Source organism: Cibotium barometz, chromosome 13, assembly GCF_041138505.1.
Source record: "Cibotium barometz isolate CiBa-2024 chromosome 13, ASM4113850v1, whole genome shotgun sequence".
In the NCBI taxonomy this organism is placed as follows: domain Eukaryota; kingdom Viridiplantae; phylum Streptophyta; class Polypodiopsida; order Cyatheales; family Cibotiaceae; genus Cibotium; species Cibotium barometz.
Window position 1 is genome coordinate 34,261,623 of NC_141058.1, and position 15,123 is coordinate 34,276,745.

The 15,123-nt window shown below is 41.9% G+C and overlaps 1 protein-coding gene across 2 annotated transcripts; it reads right to left on the bottom strand.

The window, feature by feature from the left end:
* Positions 1 to 1,682: 1,682 nt before the first annotated feature.
* LOC147632630 (pentatricopeptide repeat-containing protein At3g53360, mitochondrial-like) lies at positions 1,683 to 5,250 on the bottom strand. 2 transcript variants are annotated; one of them, XM_086807430.1, is made up of 2 exons: positions 4,914 to 5,053; positions 1,683 to 4,836 (listed from the first exon to the last, which is right to left on the bottom strand). In XM_086807430.1, the coding sequence occupies exon 2, from the start codon at positions 4,759 to 4,761 to the stop codon at positions 2,980 to 2,982; it is 1,782 nt and encodes a 593-aa protein (XP_086663556.1). In that variant the 5' UTR covers positions 4,762 to 4,836; positions 4,914 to 5,053; the 3' UTR covers positions 1,683 to 2,979. The 2 variants fall into 2 exon arrangements, with proteins under 2 accessions (XP_086663556.1, XP_086663555.1); XM_086807429.1 differs by having other exon boundaries at positions 1,683 to 5,250.
* Positions 5,251 to 15,123: the final 9,873 nt, after the last annotated feature.

Genomic DNA, 15,123 nt, shown 5'->3' on the forward strand with positions numbered 1-15,123 from the left:
TGGTGGTAAAGTTGTTTGGAGCGGAGAGGGTGGCATGTCATCAGGTACCTCTTCTTCTTCCCCTTCATGCTATGGTTGGGAATTGATTGGCTTTCTGCCCATCTTGTGTGTTAGCTTTCTTCTTGGTTTCTTTGGAGTCTCTATCCTTCTTATGGTATCTGCAATCAAGACCTCACCCTCTACTTTTGCCACCTTGACACTCACTCTGGAGACTGGGGGTCTCTTCCTCCACATCTTTTCTGCTGGCAGTGGAACACCACCACCTATGGGCTAATAACTTTGTCCTAGAACATTTCCTTGTGAATGTGGTAAGCCCAATCATAGGGTGGGCTTGGCTTGCATGTAATCCATGCAACCTGCTGAGATCAATTCGGTTATACCTGTCGATCTTCAACAATAGTGGCATTTCCCTGCCTGCTTTTCAATCTACCACATCCTGGACATTGGAATATTTTAAACTGCTGTTATTGAAGGATTTGGTATATATCATGTGCACAACAATGGACAATCCTCCTTTGTGACCTTGTGTTTTCAGGAGGCGGTTGTAGCTGCAATGCTTCTAGTGTTCTCAGTGATTTGGACCTCTACTTATGTCCCATGTAGTCTTTTCATTTTGGGAGACTTGATGCCCATGTCATAGCTCTTTAGGAACTCTACATGAAGCTTACAGTATTGACAGGACATGACATAGATTTACCAAATTCATTCCCGCAGCTTCTAGCTTACTTTGGACATTCCGATCTTGCAAAATTACCTATACATTCTGGCAAATGGTACTGAGAAATAATTGGGCCTCGGTATATTTTCACCTCCTTGAGGACAATGCATCCTCCCGCCTGGACAATGTACTCTCCCAGATATCTGCTGTTTTGTTGGACTTAAGAGAGATCTTGTTTTGGACCTCTTAGTTAGGGTTGATTCATCTTCTTTCGAGGTTAGAAATCTGTGTATTCTGAGTCCAAGGAAACCTTCTTCTTTGGAGAGGCCATCCTGTTGTAAAAATAGATCAATAAATCAGCCTCAATTTTCGGCTGGTAGGATCTGGGCTTTGCTCCTTATTTACAGGACTCTAGATTTGGAACTCTGGGTCATGGTGGATGGATATTAATGTTGCTCCTTTACCCTGGCCTTTGTGTTAGTGACAAAAACAACACGATGTGAGAAGGCAGGCTCTATTTTCACACGACGTGAGAAGGCAGGCTGCATTCTCACAATGATGATGGAACACTCTTAAATTTGAGTAGGGGTTGCATTATTGAGTGCTCCTTGGCATCTCGGTTAGCTCAAAAATATTAATTAGGCGTGAGAATTATGAGATTCTCACGGCATTGCCGGAGCTCCATGAGCAGCAAATGAACTTGCTGCGTGGCCTTCTTCTTGGCTTTGATTAGTAACCCCTCTTACATCGGTGTAACAATTCATAGGATTGATCTTTCACAAACCTATTAAGCACATTCCTCCCTCGTTAGCCAACCCGATCTTGTACAACCCCTTTATGATTCTGTGAACCCCTTAGTAGGAAGGTGAAGTTGGGAATATGAGGTGACCGTGAGAATCAACTGATTATCACGGCGTGAGAATCTAGGTGGGGATGTGAAAGGGAAGGTGAGAAGCTATGACAATTGATGTGAGATCATTAGTAGATGGTGAGAACTCTTCTTATCATGACGCTCATGTGATTTACCAACATAGACAGAGATTGAATGATGATGAAAATAACAAGCAAGGATCAACTCCTTCTGATACCACATGTAGGGAGTTGACGATGGCATGAGTGGCTATTCTTTTCCTCTAGCCAATGGAACAGCTAGCCATTCTTGCCCCTTGCATTGTCATTGCTAGGGGGAACTCAAGCTCAAGGCAAGCTAGCTTGATTATTCGTTCAATCTTGGACCTTGAAGGTCAGCTTTGTGCATAGATATCTACACACTTGGGGATTTACGGCTTTTTTGGACCTTCCTTTGTCGAGCTTGTGCCTCAAATTGAGCCCTGCATTTCTCAGCTTCTAGCTGGCCTGTTTTCTCCTCTTTTTTTGTGGATCTGAGAAAACATTGAAATAGCTTTCCATTTTAACTCCATTTCTATCCTGATAGCTCCTTGGGGAATTACTTGGACACTCTATAAGGACCCACACCTTTGTACTTGAGTTTATGTTTTCCATTCTTTACATTGTACATGAGCACCGAGTACAATGTTTCCTTCCTTCTAAGTTGGTTGTCAATCGACTGCTTGCGCCAAAGTTCTTCAACCATCATGCATGGAATTGTGCTTCTTCTAGTGACTCGAGGTTCACTGGGCATTTAGTGAGAGGATTACCACCAGTGAGGTTCTCCCTTGCCACAATTTAGAGGCTCGGCACCAAATACTCCATTGGCATGATGTCCTCAAGTCCAAATACAAGACAAAATGGTGCGTTGGCAAATTAGTATGTAGTGGGGTAGGCCCAAAGTATCTTTTGCTCCCAATCATTGCAACTAGCCTGTACAGTAGTTGGGAGAAGGAAGTGGGAGATGTAGGTGTGGTTTGACAAGCTTGAAGTATTAGAAAACTTGTAGGGAAGTAGGTAGGAGAGAGATTAGGATCTGCATGCCTTCACTAAAGCTATCAATATGTAACTTTCATATGAAGAAATCTTGCCATAATTTTTTTCTGTTTCACTCTAGTATTTAGTGAGCCTTCTCAATGGCTTCTAATATCATTCTTTTTCCCTTCTACTCTTACCCACCATGTTGTTATCACGGTAATAGAGCTTCACTAATGTTTGCTTACCTTGAGAACCTCAAGGACTGCCACAAAACACGTGGCCTGCCCAAGGAACCCACCACCACCTAGGGAAGCAAGTATGCTCTGTATAGACCATCATAGGGGTAACCCTACAGGTAAGAGAAGGTTCGCCTGTACCCGCATTTCTCTCCCCACCCTTTCATGCTATAATCACGAAGGTCATGCAAGTTGATCACGCCAACAGGTCTACTTCCATCACGTGCAACATGAAGTTTGTTCATATGCTGGTTGTAAAGGGTAATATACAAGAAACCTATGACCATTCGTTTCAGATGAGCTGCACCCGAGCTGCTGCTGTAACAAGGGGTCCTTTATTTTGCTCAATAATATAGCTGCATCCTCCTCCCTCCCAGCTGACAAGTAGACATGTGATAGCATAACATAGGGTGCAGCATGCTCTGGATCCAATTCGATCACACGCCTTGTAGCCCGTTCTGCTAGATCAATATCAATCTCTTTCTTGCAGGCACCAAGCAAGATCATCCATGATATAGCAGTTGGATCAAATGGCATGCTATCAAGCATCTTTTCTGCCTCAATCAGCCGCCCAGACCTTCCTAGTAAGTCAATCATGCAGTGATAGTGATCCAAAGTAGGTTCAATGCCATACTTTTGTGTCATGGAACGAAAATAGTTATGCCCCTCCTCCACTAAACCAGCATGGCTACATGCAGAAAGAATGCTAATAAAGGTAACTTTGTTAGGTTTTACACTTCCCTTCTGCATTTTTTCAAAGAGCTGAATTGCATCTAAGGCCTGCCCATGTTGGGAATATGCCGCAATGATAGTTGTCCATGAAACCACATTCTTTTTTGGCATATTATCAAAGACCTTGTGTGCATCAGGCAGCCTACCGCACTTGCTGTACAAGTTGACAAGGGCATTACCCAACACAATATCTGATTCAAGACCACTGTCTACAAGGTAGGCATGAATACGGGTGCCCTCAGTTAAAGCAGCCAGGTTGACACATGCAGAAACAATGTTGACAAAAGTGACCTTACTGTGCTCAGGCATTTCATCAAACATCCTCAATGCATCCTCAAGCTTGCCACACATTCCATACATGTTAACTAGTGCATTCCCAACTACAATATTTGATTTGAAACCACAGGTTTTAATGCATGCGTGTAGCTGCTTGCCTTTGATTAGGACTTCTGGATTACTGCATGCATCCAGAGCGGTGACAAAGGTCACCTTGTTTGGAAGCACCCCTTCCAGCTGCATTTGATAAAAAATTTGGAATGCAATGCTACTGTTCCCGTTTTGAGCATAAGCAGCAATGATGGCATTCCAAGAGATAATGTCCCTATCACGCATACTATCAAATGTATCCCATGCACCTTCCACATTGCCACATTTGCCATACATGTTGATGAGGGCATTCCCAACCACCAAATCATGCTGGAATTCACTGGCTGTGATGTGTGTATGTATTTGCTTACCTAGGGCTACAGCTGCCTCATTGGCACATGCAGAAAGCAGATTGACCAGACTGACTTTGTTGGGCAGTTCTCCTTGCTGTTGCATCTGGGCAAACAGCTGCAGCCCTTCTCCACCCAGACCATGCCGCACATACACAGAAATCAAGGCATTCCATGAAACGACATCGTGTTCAGATGAGCCCTCAAATGTCATCCTCGCATCACCCAAGCTCCCACACTTCCCATACATGTTGACAAGTGCAGTCCTTACCACAATGTCAGCCCCAAAGGGGCTGCCTGAAATGTGATCATGGATTTGCTTACCTTCACGTAGAGATGCATGACTGGCACATGCAAAAATTACAGTAAGTATGGTTACCCTGTTAGGTATGACTGCACTGCAATGCATTTGCTCAAAGAGTTGTATTGCTTCCTTGCTGGGTCCAGTGTGGGCATAGACTGCGATTATGGCATTCCACGTAATAGCATTCCGGGTGGACATCGTATCAAAGACTTTCCGCGCATCTTTGGAGATACCACATTTTCCATACATGTTGATGAGGGCATTTCCCACATGGATGTCCAGCTGATAACCATGGCTAACAATGACGGCATGTGCTTGACGGCCCTGGGCAAGGTTTTCTTCATCAGCACAGGCAAAAAGGATGCTAACCAAATGGGATCGTTCAGGCAACGAGCCCTCACCTTGCATGTCTTCAAAGACAGGCCTCGGTGGTCTGCTGCGTGAGTATGCTTTATTCATGAGAATGCACGAGTTTGGGATCCGAGAGGACATGCTGTCAGACCATGAGCGGACATCTTTCCAGCCTCCATAGGTGGCGTACACCTGCGGGATAAGACCATGAGCCCCCATGCAATATGCACAGGCGCCATACATGGGCAGGATAAAGGCATGACTCTCCATGCCATATCCGATGATGTGATAATGGCTGCGATTGCCTCTGTGGGAGCGATTTGGTGTTTGGCCGTACAATCAAAGGCGGAGAGTAGTTGCAGATCGATAGTTCTTGTGGATATATAAGAGTCTACATTTTACCTTGTGAGTTGAAGTCTTAAAGCATGGGCAACTGCAGCTAATTTTTTGTCATATGTACTATAATTTCTTTCTAGTGGTTTAAGCTTACGACTTTCATAAGCAATTGGATGTCCACCTTGCATAAGAACAGCACCAAAGCCTTGTCCACGAGCATCAGTAACTACAACGAAGAACGGTCGTTGAAAATCTGGTAATGTAAGGAACTAGTGCATGGGTCAATGGGTCAAGGAACTAGTGCATGGGTCAATGCTTTCTTAAGCTCAGCGAAAGAATGATCATGTCGACTAGTCCAATCAAAATGTCTAGCTTTCTTAAGAAGTTCAGTCAAAGGATGTGCAATATATGCAAAATTTCAACGAACTTCCTGTAATAGCTACATAATCCAAGAAAAGATCGGAGTTCGTGAATACCACATGGTCTAGGCCAATTAGTAATGCTTTAGATCTTTTTAGGATTGTAAGATTCCTCCCCAGTCCCTCAAGATGTCCAATATCTTCCCCTGTAATCAATCCCCTTTTCAGAATAATAAAAGATCTTGTTTCTATATCTGTTTTGGCCTAGAGAGAGAAAATATTATAGAGAGAGGTAACTCAATTTTTAGATAACTTTGTATGGAAAAATATCCTTTCTTACTAAAATAAATTTCCCTGAAACAGAATTTTAAAAAGAATTTCCTAAGGTGCATTAGAAATAAATCATAATCTGCTAAAAAGACCTTAGCCTAAGGGTCCAGATTTTCTGAAAATTTTAGATTAAGGTTCTGAGGGGCCAATCAGATTAATCCAAAGTAGGGAGGAGATAAATTGAAGAAATAAAGAAAAACCCCCCCAAAATGAGTAAATACTCACATAAGATGAAGATTGGACTAAGGACCAAAGGAAATACTAAACAAATGAATTTTTGACACCTCAGAGTGGGGATTCCTCCTCATGAAGGAGACGCCTATTTCACATGTGTGGAGGAGTTTTAAACTCTCAAATAAAGAGATATTTCAACTCTCTTCTCTCCTAATTCAAGTCTAGTTCCAAAAAGTAAGCTGAACTGACCCAAAAATAGTCAAAAATTGACCAAATTGATCTGAAAAATTCTAGAATCAGTTTGCTTGGTTAGAGGCTCACTTTTTCCTATAAATAGAAGCCTTCCCCTTTGTAAAAGCTTAATAGTGTTTATGCACTGTTACTCTACTCCTCCCCAGAGCCAAAAACATTGAATTTATTTGATAATTCACTTGTTTTTTACTAATTCCTCTACAAAGAATTGGCACTCTTGATCCAAACAAGAGTAGAACCCTCAATCCCTCAAGCCAAAGGAAAGCTCACAAAACTCCATGTAAGTTAGAAATTCTACTTTTTTAAATTCTAATCTATGGTTTTTTTGAATTCTTGCTTTTTAATGTGATTTTGGATGTTAAGCCTTAATGAAAAGGCTTCCCCTTCTCTTCATTAAGAATTTCAGCCTTTCTTTATCCTAAAATGAGTAACAAATAAATTGATTTAATCTTTTTATAATGTAAAAATTGAGAAATGGTAAACCATACAAAGGAGGTTATGGTAAAATTTTCTTAAATTTTGCGGAAATAAGTTTTATCTTTATGTTATTCAAAAAGAATAATCCCCACCGTTTGTGCATTCTAAAAGGAATTCTTTTTAATTTAAAAGTGTTATTCTTATTAAATTGATTTTTTGCATAAATAGATGCATAAAAGGATTTTCTTTTATATAAAAGTGTTATTTTTATTAGATTTAAATTCTATGTATAGAAAGATGCATATTGGATATTTTTTATTATAAAAGTGTTATTTTCATTAGATTCAATTTTTATGCATAGAAAGATACATATTGGATATTTTTTTATTATAAAAGTGTTATTTTCATCATTAGATTCAATTTCTATGCATAGAAAGATGCATATTGGATATTTTTTTATTATAAAAGTGTTATTTTCATTAGATTCAATTTCTATGCATAGAAAGATGCATGTTGGATTTTTTTTCTTATAAAAGTGTTATTTTCATTAGATTCAATTTCTATGCATAGAAAGATGCATATTGGATATTTTTTTTATTATAAAAGTGTTATTCCTATTAAATTGATTTTATGCATAAATAGATGCATAAAAGGATTTTCTTTTATATAAAAGTGTTATTTCAATTGAAGTTGGATTTTATGCATAAATAGATGCATAAAGAATTTTTATATCAAAATTAGAGTTCTCTTCGATTTTATGTTTAATTTCCATGAATAATCGATAAAGGAATAAGCAAATACACTGTGAGAGAAAATTCTATCGTTTCATATTCACTCGGATGGTAATGAGAAAATTCAGAAAATCTATTGAAGTCGAAAATTTAGATAAATTGATTAATGTATTCCACATAGGAATTCGTGATTAGTTTAGAAGTCAGTTAAGTGAATATTCAATGAATGAAATTCAGTAAAATAGTAATTGAAATATCACCCCCTTTTGAGAAAGGTAGTTCAAGAAGAGCCTTACCAAACTCGAACCCAAAATCAAACTTTGACCAAGACCAAACTCTTCCTCAGTTTCAAGGAAAGACGATGTGACCAATTCAGGAAAATACACTCAAATCACTCACCAAATCTGAAACTAAGTTGAGACCCTTTGAATTGATCTGAGGATCAAGGTTATTGAATTCGAGGAATTCTATTTGGAATTCAGACCTACAGTCAAGAAGTATGGGGATACAGATTTAAGATATACTCATTATATTCAAAGAAAACCCAAGTAAGCAGAGTGAGACTTGCCCGTCACTTTGAGGATCTATATTTTCCTGATCCCGTAGAGCGACGTCGGTATATGTGGTTCTCTGGAGGAAGATGTATTAACGTTGTTAGGTATTTTTTGGTAATATTTTCTTGGCATATGTACACACTCATGCATGGCATTTACAAATAAAGGATGTCCATCTCCAAGGGCCAAAGGGGGTATAAGGCCACATGTGAACGGATCTAATAAAAATATGCAATGTGTACAGTTAGTTATTGGTTTACCTGGATAAATAATAAATGGAAGAAGTGAGAGATGAGAATCAGTTTCACAAGACAGGTTTTAGCACTATCATGTATGGACAAGGTTGTTGACAAATAATGTGAGCATGCAAAGCATTATTTTTTTGAAAACTGGATAGGGACCCGTTAGAGGAGGTCAGCTACAGTACCGGTCCTTGGCATTTCATGGGAAACAAAGGTATGTGTGGTGCAAAGTCTTCCTTGAATGAAAGAGTCACCTTGGGATTTAATACAAGGCTTGCTAAAAATAGAAGGTGGCCTTGGATTGCCTTAAAAAATTCTTCAATTTGCCTCAATTTCAAAAGGGCGCCGTGTGGAGGTGGGGGAGCTCTCTGACATGCCTTGGAATTTTATGAATAATAAAAGGTTCTTTGGTTGAACGGGCAGCGCACGTTGGTGTATAAGAAGAGGAGGGGAGCGCAGCTGAAAAGGATAGGAGATGGTATTCGCAGCTTAAAAGCTCTAAGCGCAGCCCATGTGCGTGGAGGAGCGAAGCTGTAGTGTAGGAGGTGTTAGGGAGAGCTGCGTAGCTGTAATCGCAGAGAGCTGCGCAGAGTATGTATGCAGAGAAGGTGTGTAGCTACGCAGTTCATGTGTCAGTATGAGAAATAAGGAAGACTCATTTCTCTAATGCTCTTAACTGTAGTCTCCAGAAGGTGTGTAGGGAAGCTGCGCAGCCCATGTATGAGAGAAAGCTTGCGTTCTGTAGCTCTCAGAGAGAGGCACAGCTGATGTGTACAAGGGGAGCTGTAGTAGGAAAATCTTGCCATTCTAATGCTCTAAACGCAGCCCAGGTGTGTAGAAATGAGAAGGCGCAGTGTAGTTTCCAGTGTGTGGAGAGCTCGCCTCTTAAATGCTCAGAAACGCTGCGCATCTGATGTGTGTTGAGATGGTACCCGTAGTTCTAATACTCTCAATGAGCTACGTGGCCAATGGGTGGGAGAGCTGCGTGGCTATAGTGTTTAAAGAGTGTGTGGGAGGGCTCAGCTCTAAGATTCTCAGAGAGCTGCGCAATACATGTGCGCAGCCCATTGTGTAGAAGGGAGAAAGCATAGCGGTAGTCTCCAGTGGTAGGGAGAGCTCGCATCTTTAATGCTCTAAGCGCAGCCAAATTGTGTGAGAAGGCGCAGTCTCCAAAGTGTGAGAGCCCGTGTGTTTTTTCCTTGTATGTGAGAAGCTGCTCTCTGTGTTTAAGAGAGAAAGGAGATAAGCTCGTTTTCCTTGAAGAGAAGTACCCTCAGAACAGCCCACGGCATTCCAGTTTGGGAGGGGAGGAGAAGCTGCAACGCCACTTGTATGAATGAAGAGAAGGTGCCACACATAAAGAAAGCGGTTCTCTGTCACGATGACAACCCATGCAATGTAAGTGACGGCTGGCCAGTTTTTTGTTCTCTTTTTTGTGAAATAACTCATATATATATGAGGAATCACCAATTTGTGGCTTTGGAAAACCCATGTATATGATAACCAGTTCTCTGATTTTGTGGAAAGCTCATGTGTATGAGAAAGACAGCCCTCTGGTTGCTTGAGAAAATATGTATGTATGGTGGTACGTTTCTTCAACAGACAGACTGAAGACCATAAAGTGATTGTGCCTCCTAGTCACACACTGCTTGCCAGGTTGGGAGAATTGAAGTTCCTTACTGATGTTGTCTTTTCTTGGGGAACTGAAGTTGTGCAGAAAGCTCATACTTGATGGAATGTAACCGTGTTAATGACAAGTGGTTCTCTCACCATTTCTCTGTGGTGATCATTTTGCTTATGGCTGTGAGCCTATTTCATAATAAGGGTGCACACCTATATGCATATGTATCAATTGAGTAAAGGGTGGTAGATGTTGATGTGCCCATCTCCCCTTGCATGTCTTGATCAAATGTGTGTAGGCTTCCCCCAGTTGCTTGAAAAATTGAATGAGGGTAGAGACAAAGTCTCATGCTTGAGATGTTAAATGTTGTGTCAGCTCACTGAGTAGTTGACCTGGTGCCCCTTTTTCTTGATGTTGGTGTGTACTCCGAACTATGGAAAGGCATTGCTATAAAGGTAGTCCGTGTCTCTCCGCCTCCCTTCACAGTTTTTGGTGCCCCCACTGAGGAGCATTCCAAGAACCTTCAGTTTACAAGACTGACAACATGTGCATGTGATTAATCTCAGTGAATGACTGCTATGCCAGGACAGTTGTGTGACAAATGCCTTCTAAAATTGTGCTATATTACCTTGATTTGACAGTCAACTGAAGTATGGTTTGCAGGCTGAAATTCTTGGTATTGGTGCCGTTTCACAGTTGATTTGTTGCCTAAAAGTTCTGGTAGAATTGGGTAATTAGCCAGTCGTGCCTCTTGGGAGTTGGATGGCCACTCTCAATGGATAATCACAATGGACCTCAATTTACTCCCTTCCATTTTACCCAAAGAATTCAGATAAATGTTCATGTGGACAGAAAAATTTTCTTTCAACAGCGTATGGCATATATGTTTGGGCCAGAAAGACTGAGGGAAATATTGGAGTCTCCTTTGCCGGTGGTAATTCCAATGATTAACTATGCAAATTCGTTTGATGTGCATGTGTTCATCCTCTTCTAAACCTGAAGTGTTTTGAAGGTTTCTTCTGAGAATTGAGTTAGTAGAAGGTTTTGTTTTCGCATCTGTGTCAAAAGGGTTTTTTTGGGTAACAATGGCTTTCCCTTATCCAGAGTTTCATGGAAAAAGTGATGAGAGTGTGGAAGAGTTCTTAGAAAACATGGAAGTTGCGTGCATAAGCAACCATATCCAGATACCCGCTCAAATGTTATGCCTTTTGCAAATCTGTTTGAAGGGTGATGCACGGAGCTGGTGTAAGGGTTATGAGGAGGAGTTGCAGAGGGCTGATCCACCTATGCCATTGACATGGGATAATGTCCGACAAGCTTTAACAGCATAGTTTGTGAAGGTGAAAGATCCAGACAAAGTTTGGCATGAAATACAAGAATTGAGACAAAGAAAAGCGGAGCCCATTGATGATTACATCAAGAAGTTTTCCATATTATGGGAGAGCTTGTGTCAAGCCTTGCAGCCCCAAGTGCCCCCACCAGATATGATGAAGAAGGACCGGTTCTTGGTTGGCCTCAAGGAAAACCTACGTTGGAGGGTAGAACTGAAGAAGCCAAGAACATACGAGGATGCATTGGAGGTGGCAAGGAACAAAGAGTGGAAGTTGAATAGACTAACTCAATTGGGAGTGAGCTCACTACCTATGGTGTCAGAGATGAAGCAAATGGATTCCATGCAAAGTCGGGTTCCAGAGGAGGTTCATCCGACAGATACGGTTCTAGTAGCTACTCAGGTTGTGCCAGCAATGGTCACTACTGCAGCACAAGATGATGAACTGAGGCAGGACTTGAGGCAAGTGGTTGATTTGATGAAGAATCTTAGCCTAAATATGTTAAGTAATGTGGGAAATAATCGAGGTCGTGTGAGACTTGCAAATCAGCCAGGAGGTGAAGGACAACCAAAGAATGGTTTTGGTGGACAGAATAACGGCAGGGGTTGGAGGCAGTTGCCCACATGCTATAACTGTGGAGAGCTTGGCCACATCAGCCCACAATGTGATAAACCACCAAGAATGGGTGGAGACATGTATCCATTACCTGCACAGTTGCCAAACCGGTCAAATGATTATGGCATTGAGATCAAGGGTGAGGCAGGACCTAGTGGATTGACCAAGGAGGACAAGGGAAAGACAAAAGTGTTAAGTGTGGTCACCTTGGAGAAGGCAGCAATGTTGGAAGATACATTAGTAATGCCTATTGGGAAGAGAACCACAGAGGATAAAGAAGGAAGAAATGAAGCAGGTCCCAGTAGGAAGAAAGGGAAGAGTCATGAGGGTGAAGATGTGAAAGCTAAAAGGAAAAGGAGAGCTCGCCGAAAATTTCACGTCTCAGATTTTCCACTAGGGGAAGGGCAGGATAGCTATGACTTGAAACAGGACCTGAGCAGTAGGAAGGCAGACGTGACCTTTGGACAACTAGTGGAAATGATACCGAAACTGAAGCGCCGATGGAAGAAACTAGTCAGCCCGCTGGGGAAGGAACCCAACAGAGGGTCAGTGAGAGTGTTGGCCATTGATGAGTCTTCAGACATTTGTCCCATAGTAGATGTTTGGCACAAGAGGAAGAATCTTGGGCAGGGATACGTGGATGGTGGTGCACAAATTTGTGTAATCACTCAAACATGTGTAGAAAAGATGGGCCTGACAGTAGAAGGAGTCTCAGGATTCCGCATACGACTGGCAAACCATCAAAAGATCAAGTGTTTAGGGGTAGTGAAGAGCTTGGAAATCGAAGCCTATGCAGTTAAAACGGTAGTGGATTTTCATGTAATGCCAGCAGGATTAGGGGCTTATCCTATCATCCTTGGAAGACCATGGCTACGCGCAGTGCGGGCCGTTCAAGATTGGAGACACGGTACAATCAGCTTATATGGGGAGACAGGGGGTAAAAGATTATTTGACATGAGTAGCAGGAAGCCACTAGATGAAGATTATGAAGAGGGGGAGAATTCAAGTAGTGAAGAGTCTTCCACTGTGTCAGATGGGGACAGTGGCACCACCACTAGTAGTGAGGGAGAGGTAAATGTGGCATTTCTGATGGTGGACAGGATCCTTGAACAGACCAGCATAGTCGCATCCATGAAAGGGATTGAAGATGAGTCCAAGGGCCCATATGAGGTGATTGAAGAGCTAATGCAACCCCAGGTGAAGCCACACGAGAAACATGAATTGATGGCCAGGATGATTAGCACAGATCTCTCAGTCATGGAGAAGGAGAAGTATTTAAAGATGTTGTCAACATATCCAGATTTATTCATCACATCGTATGAAGAAGTTCGGGGCTTCAAAGGGGAAGATTTGCACCTAGAGCTAAAGGAAGGAGCCAAGCCAGTACGTCAAAGACTAAGGAGAATGGGTCCAGAACAGATGAAGGCTTTGCGAGAAGAGGTGGACAAACTACTAAAGGCTGGTTTTATATGCCCTGTGGAGACAACAGAGTGGGTGAGCCCAGTCGTGGTCACTCCAAAAAAGGACGGAAAATGGAGGGTTTGTGTGGATTTCAAACCTTTGAATGCAGCTACAAAGAAGGATCCATACCCATTACCTTTCATTGATCAAATCCTGGATTCAGTGGCGGGTCATGAAAGATACAGTGTGTGTGATGGGTTTTTAGGCTATTTCCAGTTGAAGATTGCTCCAGAGGATCAGAAGAAAACTACTTTCATTATGCCATGGGGTTGCTTTTGCTATACAGTACTACCATTTGGGCTAACAAATGGTCCAGCTCACTATCAAAAGAGAGCAAATTGGGCGCTTCTGCCATTCATTGGAAAATGTGTACAGGATTTCATTGATGATTTTTGTGTCTACAGCACACGAATGGATCACTGTGAAAAGCTGGAAATGGTGCTAGAACGATATAATGATTGTGGTGGCCAACTCAATCCCAAGAAGTGTTTCTTTGCAAAACCAAGGGTAAAATTGTTGGGTCATATGGTGTCAGAAAATGGCATTGAGGCTGATCCAGACAAGGTCAAGGCAATCATGCTTCTTCCTTCTCCAGAGTCTACAAAACAGTTGGCAACATTTATTCAGAAGGTAAAGTACATGTCAAGATTCATTTCATTGTCCTCACAGCTTTTATATCCATTACAACAGGTGGCAAAGCACGACCCTTTGCAATGGGATGACAAGTGTGAAGAGGAGTTTCGGAGAGTCAAAGAAGTCTTAGGGGAGATGACAGCGGTGCAAGCTCCAGATTGGGAACAGATTTTTTATGTGAATCCTTCAGTAGGAGAGGATGCTATTGGTGCCATGTTGCTGCAAAAAGGGAAGGGGAGCCAATATATGCACCCCGTCTATTGTGCTAGTAGGGTAAAGTCAGTAGAGCAGAGAGGGGACTGCCAGAAATAGAGTTGGTGATGGTAAGTGTGGTGTTTGCTTGCCGACGGTTTCGCCAATATCTTTTGACAAAGCCATTTGTATTCCTAACTAGTTACACATTCTTGCCTCAGCTCATCAATGGTGTAAACATGTCTAAGGCAGTGAAAAAGTGGGTGATTGAATTACAGGAGTTCGAGTTCTCTTTCTTGGTGGAAGAAAGCAACAGAGCTACTTTGGCAGACTTGTTAACTTATAAGGAAAACCCTTTGCTTGTCAAAGAGGAAAGTGTTAGAAAGGTAGAAAATGTGGCAGAAGTAAGCAATGCTCATGTTTTGTTCTTTGACGGTTCATACAGGAAGAGCCATGATGCAGCTTCTGGTGGTATAGCTCTTTATGACCAGCAAGGTAAGCTGATTTGTAAAAAGGGATTTAAAGTTGATGCTCATACTAACAATGAAGCAGAGTATTCTACATTGGAAGCAGGGCTAAACATTTGCATTAAGCATGGTGTAAAGAGACTATGCATAAGAGGTGATTCTCTACTGGTGGTAAAACAAATACTAGGAGTATGGAAGAGCAAGAACCCTGCATTGAGGAACAAGTGTTTCAAGATCAAGAGCTTGTTGAAGGAATTTGAAGCATGGGGCATTCGGCATGTGGAGCGTTCTCTTAATACAGAAGCACATGAAGCAGCACAGGGAATGATTGGCGAGCTGTATGTGTTAAAAGCTGATCTGCCACTTTATCGGGGTCGTGAAAGTCTGACACTGGAAGAAAAGTTCTTGTTGACAGGAGTCATTCCCAAGGACATTGAGAAGGCAAAGAAATATGGGTTTGTACGCAGAGCTTGCAAATACAAGCTCATTGGTGACACCTTATACATGCAAGGGGCTGACTTGGTGTTAAGGCGTGTACCATGGAA

Excerpts from the sequence above, each read along its gene's own strand:
- LOC147632630 (XM_086807429.1), bottom strand. The coding sequence starts at position 5,133 with ATGGAGAGTCATGCCTTTATCCTGCCCATGTATGGCGCCTGTGCATAT.